The 17,697-nt window shown below is 45.6% G+C and overlaps 1 protein-coding gene across 2 annotated transcripts in view; it reads right to left on the bottom strand.

Moving 5' to 3' along the window:
- The window catches only part of LINS1 (lines homolog 1), a 60,439-nt gene that overhangs the window by 27,249 nt on the left and 15,493 nt on the right, over positions 1-17,697 (bottom strand). For both annotated transcript variants that reach the window (XM_044279412.1, XM_044279413.1), the window contains 3 exons: positions 15,800-15,889; positions 14,246-14,387; positions 4,087-4,674 (listed from right to left, as the gene is read on the bottom strand). In XM_044279412.1, coding sequence (XP_044135347.1) covers positions 4,087-4,674; positions 14,246-14,387; positions 15,800-15,889 — 820 coding nt within the window. The remainder of the gene's footprint in view (positions 1-4,086; positions 4,675-14,245; positions 14,388-15,799; positions 15,890-17,697) is intronic.

The following is a 17,697-nucleotide window of genomic DNA, read 5'->3' as shown; positions in this document are numbered from 1 at the left end:
TTTTTTTAGAAGGACCTGTATAAAATTGGGAAAGGGGGGGGTGATTTATACTTAATATTTTGGTGTGTTTTTTTTGTTACTTTTTATTTAATACCCATTACCCCCCTTAGGGGCTAGAACCTGGAATCTTTTAATCCCTTGTCCTATTCACCCTAATAGAGCTCTATCAGGGTGAATAGGACTTCACACTCTCCCTGCTGCCCTGTGCTCTATGGACACAGTAGCAGGGAGCTTACTATGGCAGTCAGGGCTTCAGTAGTGCCCTGGCTGCCATGGTAACTGATCGGAGCCCCAGGATTACACTGCTGGGGCGCCGATCAGAACTGCCACTGCCACCAATAAGAGGGGGAGAGGACCCTGTGGCCACTGCCACCAATGATTTTAATACTGGGGGGGGGGGGCGCACTGCGCCACCAATGTTTTTTAATACTTGGGGGAGGGGGGATGACGACACACACTGCACCACCAACGATAATTAACCTTTAATACAGGAGGCGGGTGCCTGCAGCAGATCAGTGGCAGTTAACCTCTCAGGTTCCGCAAGGGGTTAACTGCTGCTAATCGCAGCTGCCTGTCAGAGGTAGGGTGCCAGCTATGCGATTCTGCTGCCGGCACCTGCCTCCTGTATTAAAGGATAACTGTCATTTTTTTGTTTTATTTGCTAGTTTATTAGAGCTAGGCATGTATACCTGAGGTAGTCTGTCAATGATTGCCAAAAGATCTGTAATTACCTTATAATAACAGCTTTCATTAATGTCTTCTGTCCCTTTCCACTGCTCCCTTAAAAGACAGTTGCTATGGCACCAATGGCGTAACTAGAAATGACTGGGCCCCACAGCAAACTTTTGATTGGGTCCCCCATCCCTCCAGAAACTTGGAAACCCCCTCCTCCCGTGCAACCCCCACTTCTGTGGCTAGTCAAGATCGCCCTCTCATACTAGGCCTTTCAGCCACTCAATCCTTTTCCTACAGTGTCACTGTATATATAGTTATTGTATAACATTGTTGAGGGGGCCCTGACCATAAAATCTTTTAATCCTCATCCTGGGTGGACCCCTTCTGCGTTTGGGCCCCAAAGCAGCTGCTTCCCCTATAGCTACGCCCATGTACGGCTCATCTGTCTCCGGCTAGGAAGACAGAGGGGCGGTCCTTCACACTGCAAGCCTGCATTAGGCTTCAGAGTGAGGAGGTGGGTCTCTCAGTAATTCAATCTGATTGGCTGGCAGGGAGCTGCTGGTTACAGCAAGTTTGTATGTGACCTGAGGGACTGCAGTTTTGGCCTCAGAACTGGCAAAGCAGCAATCTTGAGAAGATTCTCATAATGTAGGGTTCAAAACAGCCGTAACTAAGGGGAAAACTCAAGGAAAACAGTGGTAAGTGAAGAAACTAAAGATTGCTTTATGCATAATGCTGCTGCATTATTTTTTTTGTTGAAAATATGACAGTTATCCTTTAAAAGGTTAAAGGATAACTGTCGTATTTTTTTTTTTCCAGAGTATTGGATTGTGGTGATTAATATCTCCTTGGTGGCCCTATTTAAACTATTCACTGTGTATTCAATTACTCCTTAATTCCACAGTTTTGTTCCCTGTACTGCCTACTTTTACCTCTGCTTAAAATAGTGTTGCTAGGCATGGTCTGTCTATGTGTTGAAGGACAGAGGACGCAGAAGCACGCAGCGTGCAAGGTCAGATTACTGACAGCCAGGGACTGTAAGTAAATGATTAAAGCCAGGTCCTCCCCAGCAGCTGATAACAGTGCCTGGGCTGTGTGCACTTCTTCCTGTCCCTGCGCTTGGCAGACGCTCCCTCACTCAGCAGAGCTGGAGAATGCAGAGTTGAATCAGCGCAGACCAGGGAAGGGAGATCTGCCGTCTGCTCAGTGTATAAATGTAAGCAACATGTGGTAAGAGGACCCCTTTGTGCTGCAGGAGATTAACCCTTTAGGGGGGAGGGCTCTGGTTACTGACACTTTTGGGGGGGCTAGTGAGGGCAGGCGGGATTAGCCTCAGGGTGAGGGCAGTGGCAGCCATCTTAACTGAATAGTGAAATTGCAGTTTTATGCAGACTGGTTGCTAAGGGCTGAATCTTATTAAATATGGGGTAAGTCCGTCTAATAGTAACTGATTCTGGAATCTCATGTTATTAGTAACTACATATATGAAAATTGAAATTAGGGTCTAAATGTGACAGTTATCCTTTAAAGAGGACCTTTCATGGGTCCAAACGTTGTAAACTATCAGGATATGTAGAGCGTCGCCCGGGTTGGAGGGAACGTCCCAATGTCAGTTTCGCAGTCACGCTTTGTTTGGTGCACTTAACAAAGTGCGACTGCGAAACAGACGTTGGGCCGTTCCCGCCAACCCTGGTATGTATTATTCATATATACTATAATATACCATAGCTCTCAACCATACTTGTTTGACTCTGCGGTTTCTACTTGGGATCTACTGTTGATGTCCTCAGTGACATGTAGTTTGAGGATGCCAGTTGACACCTATTACTTTCAATATTATGGGCGTGTGGTAACGTACACCGCAGAGTCTGTTGAGCTGGATTATTGATTTACATCCATTCCTGTGGTTGGAGGGATCCCTTCCTTACATTCTTGCACTTCTCTAGTACACGTTTTTATCATTCATGTCAGATGGTTATTGTCCTGATGTTTGATTATTAATAAAAGTTTTTTTCTTATTATTTTGTGTGGCGTCTAGTATATTTATAGGAGTTGATGTTATGGTTCCATGCATGATTATATATATCACACACACACACACACACACACAGTATAGCGGAGTAAAATATCCTGATTGTAAACTAACTATGTTTGGACCCATGAAAGGTCCTCTATTATCATTGGTGGCGCAGTGCGCCCGTCCCTCCTTCTCCCGTCTCTCTTCTTATTGGCAGCAACTGTGGCACGGGGGGGGGGGGGGGGGGGGGGTGACTCCTTCTCCCCTGTGCTGCTGAGGGAACATGAGCCTAGTATCGATAAATGTCAAATCCCGGTATCGTATTGATACCGGGACAAAAGTATGAAATCGGCCGATATTAAGGATTTTGGCCATTATCAGTATTGCCATCTAACCAGTATTGCCATCTAACCTTGCAACCTTGCCGATATGCTGATAATTGGCTGCAGCGCTGGCCAATCGCAGCGCACAGCTCACAGCCTGGGAGCTGGGAGCTGTGCGCTGCGACTGGCGACTGGCCAGCGCTGCAGCCTAGGAGAAGGAGACGCCCACAGGACAAGAGCAGACACCGCCTACTATAACTTACAGAGCGGAGATACCGGAGGGCATAACGGGAGAACGGAGCGGCGCCCAGGGATAAGAGTAAGTGCAGTGAGATCCCCGGGCGCCGCTCTACATGTCAGCATACTTAGTTCACATTGTTTTTACAGATGAAAGGTCCTCTTTAAGGGAAAAATAAAAAAATAAAAAAAAATAAGACAACAAATGAGTGTTTTCCCCATCTCAGACATTGGGGGGGGGATATTCTAGCGATATATCCCCATTGTCTGATAGGTGCTGGTCCCCATTAATTTCTATGGGGCTGCCAAAAATAGCCAAGCACTGGCTCAGCCATTTCAGTCAGCCCCACAGAAGGGAATGGGAGCAGTGGCCAGTGGCAATATGTCCACATTGTCTGTGATGGGAATAACCCTTTAACCTGAAAACAAATGATGCACAGTACTTTTTACCACAACCAGTCAGTAATGTGACTTCATCACTAGAAACACATCTATATGCCGGTAATGAGTGGTGCAAAACGGCCGTCGCCACATTAACATCCCATGAAATATAGTGGTCCACCCAAGCCCCACAATTTTAGCTGCATTTTGAGGAAGAAATAAAGAAGATTTTTACTACAGCATTGGAGAGTGCCCCCTTCTTGCCGATATCTACAAGAGCTATATGCCGGTAACATCCCTGGACACACAGCAAATCACCACCGCCACTCAACATCTCGGCCACCACCTCTCCATATCTTGTCGTTCCTGTTACTTCTGCTTAGGGATTAGTGGTCGTCAGCACTGTATATTGACTACCACAATACAATGTTCACCATTAACTGCAGAGCTTACCTTGCCCAAGGCTACTGTAGGCTTTACTACGGAACTGAATCTCCAGGGCTTTGAGAACAGATAGACTGGCTGCTCCCAGGATCACCAGGTCAGGACCATGCTCTGCACCTTCATTAGCACCACTAAAGCTGCTTGACCCGTCACCTGAAGGCACTTGCAATAGCCATCCTTGCCGTACTGCATTCAGTAGTGTGGTAGCCAGGACTGCCAGATCTTCATCCAACACCACAGCTTGCTGGTTATTTATATTGTGAGGAGACGGCAAGAAGTCTTCGCCAGCTTTATACAGAAGACATCGTTTTAGCACCAGGATGACCTGCTTCTTAACAAAGTAAGGAACAGGACAGGACATTAGGTTCAAGGCCTGAGGAAGAATCACAGATAAAACTTGTTTACAGAGGGAGATGTTTAATTTCAGCTCCATCCTTAAGGCAACCATGACTTCTAATAGATCCAAGAGGCAGGAGAGCTGACTGCTGGACTCTGGTGGAGGAGGTTGGCATTCAGTTACTGACAGGCGGCTGATCCAGGTGGAGCAGAATCCTTCAAATACATTTTCCAGAGCAGCCATAATCTGCAGCAGATAATCTAGAAAAAATAATAATAAATAAATGCAAATGATGCATTACATCAGATTAGAAGAAGAAGCTAACCTGTGGGGAAATAAAAAGCACAATACACCCCTAGTTACAAAGGTTACTGAGGCTGGAACCAGTGCAGGAAAAAATAAATAAATAAAATAAAAATTGCCAAAAGAATAAAAATGTTAAGGCTACTTTCACATTAGCGGTTTCAATTCCACTATTGAGATCAGTCATAGGATCTTAATAGCAGAAGAAAACGCTTCAGTTTTGTCCCCATTTATTGTCAAAAGGGGACAAAACAGAACAAAACAGAATTCATTCGGTTCCGTTTGGTTGTGTCCCCATCAAGAACAGAAAAATGCTGGTGCGGAGCAAGACGTCCTGACACACAATGTAAGTCAATGGGGACAGATCATTGAAAAATTTCAATGGTATTGATGACGGATCCGTCGTGGCTATAGAAGACATCATACAACCGGATCCGTTTATGACAGATGCATGCGGTTGTATTATTGTAACGGAAGCGTTTTTTGCAGATCCATGACGAAGCCGCAAAAAACATGAATGTGAAAGTAGCCTAAAATGAGTCACTAAAAGGACAACAAAAAAAGTCTACGTAAATAGGTCTATTACACCATCCACCTCTGCTGCAGTGCCGCAGCATGATTTTGACATTGCCCATTATAAAATACTGTATGACATCAAAACCGGCTCAATATACTCACTAATTACATCCGATTTGCTGAATGAGACATTTCATGCCGTCATCCCTAACCTGTGGATATCCCAGATCCCTCTCACTACGGTGCACTGGGTGGGACCCTTAAAAGAAACCTGGATTTTGGGTATAGAGCTGAGGACATGGGTTGCTAGATGGCCGCTAGCATATCCCCAATACCCAGTCCCCATAGCTATGTGTGCTTTTGTGTAAAAAAAAAAAAAAAAAATTGATAAATATGCAAATTAACCCGAGATGAGTCTGAGCTTGAAAATATGATTCTTCTCTGGTCACACAAGTAAGATATGACTTATGTTAATTTGCATAAAAGGCAGGAAGTACAAAAATGCATAATACTTATTGAATTTGTCTGCAAATTAAATTAAAAGTGTAATTTATATGTTTAGGGTAACACAAACATTTAGAAACACTCAGTGAGGGTAGCATAGTAGAGGTGACATGTTCCCTTAAATTAGATTACATGGTCGGATGTTATTATGGCTTCTGGATGCAAGAATGGGCACACTGGCCCTCACTAAGATTACCCAGCATATCTAGCTATAGTAGGGCCCACTCTCACAACTACATGAGAGTGATTTGGAGGGCACAGCTGGTACTGGAGGGACAGTGGGCATCCAACACACACACACACACACATATATATATATTTATATATTATATATTAGCAGAAGGAGCCGGCTTTGCACGGGTATATCTCATTTAAGGTTTGTGTGTGCCATTAAAAGATATAGACAGCATCCCCCTTAACAGTGACCACTACAGCACTCCGCCCTTTAACACTGACCTCCAAAATGGTACAGTCTGCTAAACTGTGACCTCCACAGTTCCCTGTCCCCTTAACAGAGACCTCCACAGTGCCCACCCCTTCATTAGTGACCTCCACAGTGCCCCATCTCCTTAACAGTGGCCTCTACAGCGCACTGTCCCCTTAACTGTGACTTCCACAGCAGCCTGCCCCTAGGGTGGCCAGAGGTCCAGTTTTAGGCAGGACAGTCCGGCTTTCAAACTCCCTATCCTCCATCCGGCGCAGGGCCTGGACAGACACATGGATGTTCTTTTGAACAGCTCACTCTCAGACAGCAGCACTGTGCTGTCTGAGCATGAGCTGCGGGGAGAAAGTCACCCTCCCACCCCTGCAGCTGACAGAAATAGATTTTTATCTTCATTTTTTTTAATCCCCGTTGGCTGCGGAGTGGGCATGGCTTAGTGGGACCTGCCACCCTACCTGCCCCCTCCACAGCACTCCGCTCCCTTAATCGTGTCATCCACAGCGCCCTGCCCCTTTAAAGCTGACCTACAGCAGTGAAGAAAAATGGCTGGCTTGTTATGGAAACCTGGTGTAAAACTGTTTTTGTGGAGAATAAGGGCCTGCAAGCTTCTATTGGCTGATAAGGATCATGTGACCAGGCTTCTATGTGGAGACTACTTTGGTGGATAATCCCCTTCTAGACCAAACTTCCCTTTCAAAATCCACACCAAAAGATGGAGAATTTCTGAGCTGGCATGGACTAGTGGACCCTGGTAAAGATGATGCTCCTTCAACAGAATGGTCCACGGAGGCTCTACTGCCATCCTTAGCAGACTGGAGTACCAGGACCTCTTTGGCCACATTGGAGCTATCAGGATAACCGAGGCCCCCTCTATTTCTATTTTGTTCAATACCTGGGGAATAAGGCAAAATGGAGGGAAGGCATACCGTAATTCCTGGTTCCAGTCCTGTGCTAACGGGCCATCCAAATAGTTGAGGGAGAAGAACCTCTAATCATCTGTTGGCTCTTGAGGCAAAATGGGCCACAGTGGGAAGACCGTACCTGAACTATTTGCAAAAAAAAGGTCTTTGTTTAGACACCATTCTCCTTGTTTTAAAGGAGACTCGACTTAAGAAGTCTGCTATGACGTTCTCCTTCCCCTTTAGATGCACTGCTGACAGAAAAAGCCTTCTCTCCTCTGCTATATAAAAAAAGATCTTCTGGCATAGAAGTAAGGGAAGGGACTCTCGTTCCCCCTTGACGGTTTATGTAGGCCACTGCTGTAGAATTGTCGGAATAGAAGACAATCTTCCTGTGTTTTACCTCTGGTATAGCCACCTTCAGTGCCAACTCTACTGCCTTTAACTCCTTGAAATTGGAGGATGCTTTCCTCGTGTTTAAGTCCCATCTCCCCTGCCAGCATCTGTTCTGGGAGTGGGCCCCCCCAACCCCAAGGGCTGGCGTCTGTGGTAATTATAGTTGGGTCTAGAAATGTCCATAGAACCCCTGCGGATAGATTCTACAGAATTGTCCACCACAACAGGGAGAGTCTTGTCTTTGAAGAAAGGTGGAAACTCTGATCCAAGGAATAAAAAGGAGCTGGTCCCATGATTTTAGGATGCTTGCCTGAAGCTCTCTGGAGTGGATCTGTGCATAAGGTACTGCTGGAATTGCTGATGTAATCTGCGCGAGTGCCACCAGTGCTTCCCTGAAAATACACTGGTAAGAAAGAAAGACTGCCCATACTTGTTCCCTGATCGACTCCTTCCTTGGAAGCGGAAGAAAACTTCTTTGCAGACAGGAGTCCAGCTTAGTTCCTAAGAAAATGCAAGCTTGAGAAGGAATCAGGAATGATTTTTTCCAGTTTATTTTCCAGCCTAGATTTTTCAAAGTGGAGCAGAGGAATTTTAGATCTTTTTCTAGTCTATTTTGATTGAGAGACTATTTAAAAAATAAATAAAAATCATCCAGATAGGGCACTAGCGCAATTCCAGACAGTCTTACAAAAGCCACTACTACTGTGGTAAAGACTCTGGGAGCCTGAGAAACCTCAAAGGGCAGCGCTCTGTATTGGAGATGCAGTATCTCTCCCTGTACCCAGACTGCTGTTCTTAAAAACTTTTGGTAGGAAGCACGGATTGGAACATGGTAATCTGTATCTTCCAGATCCAAGCTCGCCATTCAACAATCCTGGAAGAGGAGATCTACAGTTGATTTTATAGTCTCCATATGAAATTTTTTGTAGACCAGAGATTTGCTTAATTTTTTTTAGATTTTAAATCATTCTGAATGTTCCATTTGCCCCTCTGTTTTGGGAACCGGGCAAACTACCCCTTTGTGCAATAGGGAGAACATTTCTAACTCCAAAGCATTTCTTCTTTCCGGATTTTTGGGACACGCTGTCTGGGCAAAAAAATCTGGTGGATGAGAAAGATTCCGTCTGGAATTCCTATTTATCACATTTGGGTTCCATTTGTTCTGAGAAATGGACCTCCAGGCTGGGAGAAACTGAGAAAGCCTTCCCCGCACCTGAGATCTGGCGTCATTGCCGTTTGTCCTTTGGTCTTTGGTCCTGGGGCTTGGGGAAAAAAAAAAAAAAAAAGGAAAGATCTTTTAGGAAATTTCTCCCTGTCTCTCCTATCACTCTACCTACCCCTTTGTCTTTTAAAACTGGCCTGGGATTTACAAAAAAAAAAATAGATATCTTCTGAGGAACCGGGAAACCCCTCTTTATCTGAGGCCCTCTCTAGGATGTCATCAAGCAAGGAACCAAACAGCCTAGAACCCTCACATGGAAGAGAGAAGAGTCTAGACTTGGAACCCTGATCCCCCTTCCACAATTTAAGACAGATAGACATGGCAGATGCTCTGGCAGAAAAACAGATCGTATCAGTAGAAGCGTCCGCCAGGAAGTCTGCGGCTTTAGAAAATGTAGGGAGGGAAGATATTAATTCCACTCTAGGTATTTTGTCCTTAATAGGAGCCTCCAGCTAATCTAACCATAGCCTTAAGGACCTGGAGACCCAAGAGGCGGCAATGGCCTGCCTAAGACTTATTGAAGCAGACTCCCAAGCACGTCTAAGATAAACATCTGCTTTTTTATCTAAAGGATCTCCTAAGCAGCCTAAAACATCGAATGGTAGAGCCAATTTTTTGGCTATTTTAGCTACCGGGGCATCTACCGAGGGGGCTCTGTCCCAGATGCCCGCTACTGACTCCTCCAATTTTTTTATTCAGGTTGTTTTATATCCTCTAATTGCATGGTGGCTTTAAGTAAAGGCTCGAGATCTTTCAGTGAAAAAAAAAAAAAAAAAAAAAAAAAAAAGCCCTCCCCGTTGAATCCTCATCTGAAGAGAAGAAATCCGATAAGGCCTGGCCTGATTCTCTATCCACGTCCTCCCCCCCAAAAAATAAATAAATCCTAATCAGAGTCCTTATTATAGGTAGACCTTTCTGAGGACCTTGGGCGACTCAGACTGAGTGATTTAATAGTAGATTTAACTTCTGACCGTACCAAGGCCTTAATATTTCTAGATAAGAGGCGAGACTCTTCCATAACCAATTTATCTATACATGCTTGACATAGTGGTTTAACATAAGAGGCTGCTAAAGCTACTCTACATCCTCCACATTCTTTATGTTTAGTCTTTCCGGATAATTTCTTTAGGATTTTTGCTACCTACAACAATAAAGCAAAAACACCCAAAATGATTTAGGAGAGGATAAATGTCACCAATAGTAAAGTCAAGCTTCCGCACTCCTCAGGACCAATACCGGGCTTGTGGGCCTCGAGTCCTGCATTACCTGGTTCAGACATGCTGGTGGAAACCCAGATCCTGCACAACACTGTGAGCACACAAGGCTGGCTGCCTTCCTTCTCCTGCTGCCAATTTATCAAACACGCCTTGGCTCCTTTTAACTCTTAAGTCAAAAAAAGCCTAATCTAACGCATGAAGATGCCCACACCTCTTTCGGTGAGTCGGAAGGGGCCGTCCCGGCGCGCATGCACTGAACGCAAGAGAAGCACGCACCGCCATCTTGGAAGCGCAGCGCCAGGCACCCTGCTGCAATGGGCCAGGAGCCGCCTGAATACAGCCACAGCGGCTCCCCAATGAGGCTCGGGCAGCAGCTCCCAAGGATCGCCGCCCGGGATAGGTCCCTTTATGGTATAGTAGACCCGGACAACCCCAGCCTCCTGATGTGAGAACCAAAGCAACGGTAGGAGCCAGAGCTCCTCAGGTACCTCCTATCCGGAGGACAGGAAACCTGAACTGAGGTGTGAACCATTTTAGCTCTTCAGGTTTCCTGTCCAGGATGGGAGGTCCTAGTCGCATGGGTGAGGGGAAAAATGGCTGGGTTGTTATGGAAACCCGGCGTAAAACTGTGTATTATGTGGAGACTAAGGACCTGCAAGCTTCTATTGGCTGATAGGGACATGTGATTGTGTGTATGGCAGTTGGGATATGAAGAGAAAGACCTGCAGGCTTCTATTGGCTAATGTAAGTCATGTGATGTGCCATATTTGCATTTTTTGGGGAATATCTCAGGAACGGTACATGCTAGAGAGCTGTGACACCACCCCCCAAGATTTCTTTCCAGGTAGCAAGGGATGTGTATACCAAGTTTCGTTGAAATCGATGCTTGTGTTTGAGTGATCGCGGAACATACACACACACACACACACATCTTAATCAACGTGCCCAGAATATGGCTATTGTCATCCACAAGCCTGTCCAGTGAATATGAATGAAGCATTTGTAAATAAATACTCTATACCTGGTGGTGGATCCGCTGTGGTTATGAAGAGGCACAGGCTTTAAAATGTAACAGCTTCCTTGCGGTCTTACATTTAGACCAATTTATTGTATCTTCTTAAAATCCATTAGCCGGCCTGAGTACAAAGCAGTCCACAGGTTTCAACATAAGAGTCTTAGTCAGGACCAAAACTCTCAGGCCCCAATCACACATCCGCAATTTCATTCCGCAATTGGGGACAAGAATAGGCATATTCTATTAGTGCTGGCAATGTGCGGTCCGCAAAAAGAAGAACGCACATTGCCGTGTCCATGTTTTGCGGATCCGCAAAACACATTTCGGACGTGTGAATGGACCCTTATGTTAAAATGAGTAGACTGCTTTGTACTCCGGCCGGCTAAGGCTACTTTCACACATGCGTTAGGTGCAGATCAGTCTGGTATCTGCACAGACGGATCGGCACCTATAATGCAAACGCTTGTATCCGTTCAGAACGGATCCGTTTGCATTACCATGAACAAAAAAAAAATTAAAAAATTTGATCAGTTTTGACTTACAATGAAAGTCAATGGGAGGCGGATCAGTTTTCAAATGCACCATATTGTGTCACTGAAACGGATCCGTCTCTATTGACTTACATTGTAAGTCAGGACGGATCCGTTTGGCTCCACAGCGTTTTGGTGTCCGCCTCCAGAGCGGAATGGGGGCTGAACGCAGCCAAATTGATGCATTCTGAACGGATCCTTATCCATTCAGAATGCATTGAGGCTGAACTGATCCTTTTTGGACCGCTTGTGAGAGCCCTGAAACGGATCTCACAGGCAGACCCAGAAACGCCAGTGTGAAAGTAGCCTAATGGATTTTAACAAAATACAATAAACGCTTGGATTTTAACAGTGGACTCTGCAGGATACAAGAATGTGGTGTGCTGCATTTTTGCCCCCCTTTTTTTTTTCTAACGTATACGTCAAACAGAGGCATAAAATGGGATGTGAACCCACCCTAAAATAGGTTTTAAGGTAGTCTGCTATCTTAAGCCTGTATTAGGCTAGTTTCACACTAGCGTTCGTCGGTCCGCTCGTGAGCTCCATTTGAAGGAGCTCACGAGCGGACCCGAACGCCTCCGTCCAGCCCTGATGCAGTCTGAATGGAGCGGATCCGCTCAGACTGCATCAGTCTGGCGGCGTTCAGCCTCCGCTCGGACAGGCGGACAGCTGAACGCTGCTTGCAGCGTTCAGCTGTCCGCCTGGCCGTGCGGATCCGTTCAGACTTACAATGTAAGTCAATGGGAACGGATCCGCTTGAAGAGGTCACCATATGGCTCAATCTTCAAGCGGATCCGTCCCCCATTGACTTTACATTGAAAGTCTGAACGGATCCGCTCAGGCATCTTGCGCACTTAGAAAATTTTCTAAGTTATTAATGCAGACGGATCCGTACTGAACGGAGCCTCCGTCTGCATTAATATGATCGGATCCGTTCAGAACGGATCCGATCAAGCGCAAGTGTGAAAGTAGCCTTAGACAGGCAGATTTTCTGCCAGATGATCGCTAACAAGCATTTGTAGTAACATTAGCGATCATCTGGCAGTGTGATACTGCCGCTGAAGGAGCGGCAATCCAAATCTTTTTTTTTTTTTATAAATAGTTAAGTAACAAAATCAGTTGACATGTCAAATATATGCAAAGCCATGCGATATTAGTATCCAATGTCTCACAATAGTAAACATTATAAATTAACTGTAAGCATACATGGATTATCATCACTTGTCATTGCTGTTCAAGTCCCCTTGATATTTAAGGAAATATAAAGAAGAAAGGAAGCCTTCAATTCTAGTTTTCTTCCTTGAAGTTACATATTTGAGCTATGTAGGGGAAGTAAAATAACAGTATAAAATAAGAAGAAGTTGAGAATAAAGGGTAGAAAGGATAGACAAAGTTGAGAGAGAAGGGGGGGGGGGGGACCTCCAAGGATTCCATAACCTCAGAAATTTATCGCGAGTCCTGTTAATCCAGCTAGTCATCTCTTCAAACCGGCAGATTTGAGTTACTTTAGCTTTCCATTCTTGTATGGAAGGGGGATTTACATCTAGCCAATGTAGGGGAATTACCGTTTTGGCTGCGGCTATAAGGTGTGAAATTAGATTTCTTTTGGATGGAGAGTATTGAGGGGCGGGAAGAGCTAGGGCTACCATCTCTAGGGCAAGTCTAAAATCTGAGGTTGTAAGTTTCTGAATTAACGCTTCTACTTCTCCCCAGTAGGACTTAATCCGAGGACAATGCCACCAAATATGCGACAGAGAGCCCACTCCTACTCCACATCTCCAACATGCTCCTGTAGTCGCTAGTCCTCTCTTGAAGAGAAAGTCAGGGGTTTTGTACCACCTTGTAAGTAATTTAAAATGATGCAATCCAAATCTTTTGACATGTTTAACCCCTTAATGACGAGCCTGTTTTGGGCCTTACTAGCCAAGTGTTTTTCTTCCCTTTTTCATCGATATTTATGTAGTCAGGGTCGTTACGGACGCGGCAATACCAAACATATGGGGAAGATTTTTTTTCTTGCAATTTTCTTATTGAAAAGGGGTGGGGGGGAACTATAACAGACAGTTTTTGATTGCTTTTAAAATGCAATGCACTATCCCTATAGTGAATTGCATTTTAATAGCAATGCTATTCTAACATTGAGAGAGGCGCAGCCTGCTGGAAATTATTGAAGGCTGGTCTGGGGCCTACATCAGACCCCAGGTAGCCTTCACACACATCGGCACCCCACGATCGCATTTGCGAGGCGCCGATGGGAGACAGAGGGAGTCCGCTCCCTCTGTCAGCACTTTACATGCGGTGGGTGCCATTGCCCGTGGCATGTAAAGTGTTAAACAGCCCGGATCTGCACTCCTGCTGGTCCGGGCTGTTAGAGCAGGGCCACAGCTCTCATGCAAGAGCCGGATCTCCGCTCCCAGCTGCAAGGGGGACCCCTGCAGTGCTTAGACTGGGCCACCGTAAAAAAAAAAAAAAAAAAAAAAAAAAGGTGGCCCAGCCTAAGGCCTCTTAGTGATCGCCGTAAAAACACGTATGGGTGATCACTAAGGGGTTAAAAATTAACGATCTGCTGTTGGAAAACAATGATTCAGAATAGAGAAGAGCGACGGCATTGCTCCGCCCTATACTGAGGCAAAGATTACTGCATGTAATAGCAGCAGTCTCCTCTCCTAGCAAGCAGGCGATGGCCAGGAAGGAACGCTTTCTTCCCAACAATCGTCGGCAGAATCAGACTGTCTAACACAGGCTTTAGTCGTGTTCTGCACCGGTAATCATGAAATATAATCCTACCTGCCTTTCTGATCCTCTCATCCACAAGGATTCCTTTGTAAACAGCCATCAGAGACATCAGACATTGCATCAGGGCGGGGGATCCTGGGTCATCGCTGAAGGTATTTAGGCAGAACTGAAGCCAATGAGGATTCACTTCGTTCTAGGGAAACAGGGACAGTGCGTGGAAAATATATTAAGTGACAGACCACCTGCCTAAAAGTGTGAAGACGCCCTTATACTTAGCGGCCCTATCTATATAAGCCATAATCACTGCTAACATAAATAACAACTGTAGGAAACCCCCGACACCCCTCCCCATGCAGCCTCACTGTCAGCGTTCCAGCCCTACAGTCACGGAGATAATTTAAGTATTCCCCAGGGTTAGGCTAACCCTAACCCAAGGGATTAATTTCACTCTGCAACATATATTTGCAAATAAATAGCTTCCAATTCCGGAAGATCGCTGTATGCGGGCCTTGATACTGCAACAGAGGGGCAACGGCCGTGTGAATGAGACCTAATACTGATGATCCATCCTCAGGATAAATCACCAGCATGTGATCGGCGAGGGTCTGATCAGCTCTTTGAAGAGGCCGGTGAGTGCTGAAGCCCCCCCCCCCTCCCCCCTCACAGCTTACCAAGTATAGTGCCATACACTGGCTGTGCTTGGTATTGCAGCTTAAAGAGGACCTTTCATCTGTTTAACCCTAGTCTAATTAGGGTCTTCCCTTATAGGGCGGCCCCCACGAATGGCATCGCACTTTTTTTTGTCCGTCTTTGTTGGCCCCCGTTGATTTCGGCGTCTTATATTCTAATTAGCCGACTTGGTTATACTAGGCGGAGACTGGAGCGGTGAAGTACATCAGTGGGGCCGCCCTATAAAAAGGTAAGACCCTAATTAGACTAGGGTTAAACAGATGAAAGGTCCTCTTTAACTCTATTCACTTGAATGGAACTAAGCTGCACGTAGGCCATGTGACCAATGAACGTGGCATCACATGGCCTAGGAAGAGGCTGTGGTGCGCAAAGAACACTATGGTCTCTTCAAACAGCTGATCGGATCTCCCCACTAATCAGATACGGATGATCCATCAGTGTTAAAAAGGATGGATCAAGCTTCTGAAGGTGAGAATCGCTTTGGTCTCAGCTACTACTTGAGTAGAACTCGGAAGAGTAGGCCATAAACAATTCTGAAGGAGGCAACACTTACCATACCAGCCGATAATGGTATGATCAATACCTGGGATGGTTGTATCGGTCCACCCTCACCTTCTAATAGTGAAAAGGTGCCATGGTATTTTTGTAACACACCTCAAAAAGAACCAACAGCCACTAGGAGTTTCCCCAATCTGTTAATTTTGGACAAGACTATAAATCATGATGAAGATCAGTTGCATGCTGACCACACATCGGGCAATCAATAATGCATGTTGTAACATGGGCAGTTCAGTAGACTACACCATGCAGTCTGTCAGCTTGTTCCTCAACTTCCACAACCAAACCCATTTTAATCACAGATGTTCAGTAACAGTCAATTTATGAAAGCAAAAAAAAGAGGAAAGTTCTGTTCACCTTGAATTTAAGTTGATATAGCACCAAATAGGAGAGGCACTTGGAGGAGATGTGTGATAGCACCTTATCAGAAGTCTGCAACAGTCCAATCTGCACAGAAAAGAAAGGTGACAGTTTAATGTGCGCCAGAGAGGTTGGCCTATTCTTACGCCCACTGCTGAGGATTCTCCATGGCGGGATTTTGTGTGAAAAGCTGAACGTGTGTGTATTTATTGAGAAAAAGGTAGAAAGCTGCTGCCAGACACTTATCACCCAGGAGAACAAAAAGATCAGCCAAAAATAGTCACTTCTGATCCACCTTGGGGGGAGCTCGCCACACACATCAGAATGGCGGGTTCGGCCACCAGTCTATATGGGGGCCTTTACCACCTTTCCCCCTGCAATGGAAGGCAATTTGAAATGAGATTTTAGAAGTTATTCCTAAAGGCTCCTCTACATGGGCCAATGATGGGGGCAACTTTCAGAAGGTGCCACTAACCACTCACTGAACGAGCAGATGCCGGTTCATCAGGTGAAGGCATTGCTGGTGCAGACACCCATCTCTTGGTTTCTGGGCAGCAGGTTGTGCTATCTGAACAGTGATATGCTGCCCAGAAGTAATGCATGTTTATGGGGACGGGCGATCACCAATGTTTCGTTGCTGATAACTGGACGGCTGTGTTAGCCCATGTAAAGTCACTGGAGACATCTCCGCTTTAAAGGGTTGAATCAGATTTTATGTTCATTTTTAACTTAGGCAGTACAGAGCTAATCCTATAGTCAAAAAAAAAAAAAAGTCACTCACCTGGTCCTCGCCTCTCCATTCCAGCAGAGTGTCTGGTCAGCTCCCTCCTGTCACAGGCCTGTACACATCCAGACAGGGTCACGTGCATCATTGGCCTCAGAGGTGACAAGTCCCCAAGGGGCATGTGACCCAGCAGTGATGTGCCGTTTAGGTACACGTCACAACTGAGGCCAACGATTGGCTGCAGCGGCACACGTGACCCTGTCCAGAACTTTACAGAGCAAGGACAGAAGAAGCCAGACTGGATCCTCAACACTGGAAGTGCAGGATGGAGGCCAGAGGAGTGGGCATGCCTAGAAGGAAATCATAACAGACACCCTTTCTGCTTAGTGCCCATGTGCGTCCTCCTCTCTGCAGGACTGGTGCGCGGCTCCAATAGCAACAAACGCAAACAAAAGACCTCCAATGGACTGAGCAATTATTTATCTGGAGGGGCATGTTCCATAACAGATTGTGTTTACGATACTAATATTGGCCCATGAGAAAGCATGTTATGGTGTTAACACTGACCTTTTAAGGGGACAATTAAATACAAAATCTTTTTACCACATACTAACCTGTGTGCATATTCTATATATTTGTATTTTAGTTTATGAACAAGTGGATGGTTTCCTGGATAAAATGTTTGAAATCACTTCATTTATGCCAGTTCCTGTCTAGACTTAACATGGCATACAGTTTTGCTTAAAGGGCGTTAATATTCATGACCCATCGTCAGGATAGGTCATCAATGACTTATCGGCGGGGGTCCGACTCCCTGGATCCCTGCCAACCAGCTGTTTGAAGAGGCTGCACTCCATGCGAGCGCTGCTTCCACTTCATTAGGGCTCATTCAGATGGCCGTATGAAGTAGTCCGCATCTGTTCCGAAACGTTGCAGACCCATTTGTTTCAATGGGTCCACAAAAGATGTGGACAGCTCACCGTGTGCAGTCTGCAGTTCCGTTCCGGGTACCCGCAATCACGGAAGAGAATAGACATTTTCTATTATAGTTGCGGCCATCTGCGATCCGCAAATTGCGGAACACACATGGCCGGTATTCGTGTTTTGTGGATCCACAAAACACTGTCACATGAATGCGCCCTAACACTGCACTTCGTCTCGGAAGTGCAGT

Source organism: Bufo gargarizans, chromosome 2 (assembly GCF_014858855.1).
Source record: "Bufo gargarizans isolate SCDJY-AF-19 chromosome 2, ASM1485885v1, whole genome shotgun sequence".
In the NCBI taxonomy this organism is placed as follows: domain Eukaryota; kingdom Metazoa; phylum Chordata; class Amphibia; order Anura; family Bufonidae; genus Bufo; species Bufo gargarizans.
The sequence above is the reverse complement of the archived record's forward strand: the minus strand, read 5'-3'. Positions and strand labels throughout refer to the sequence as shown.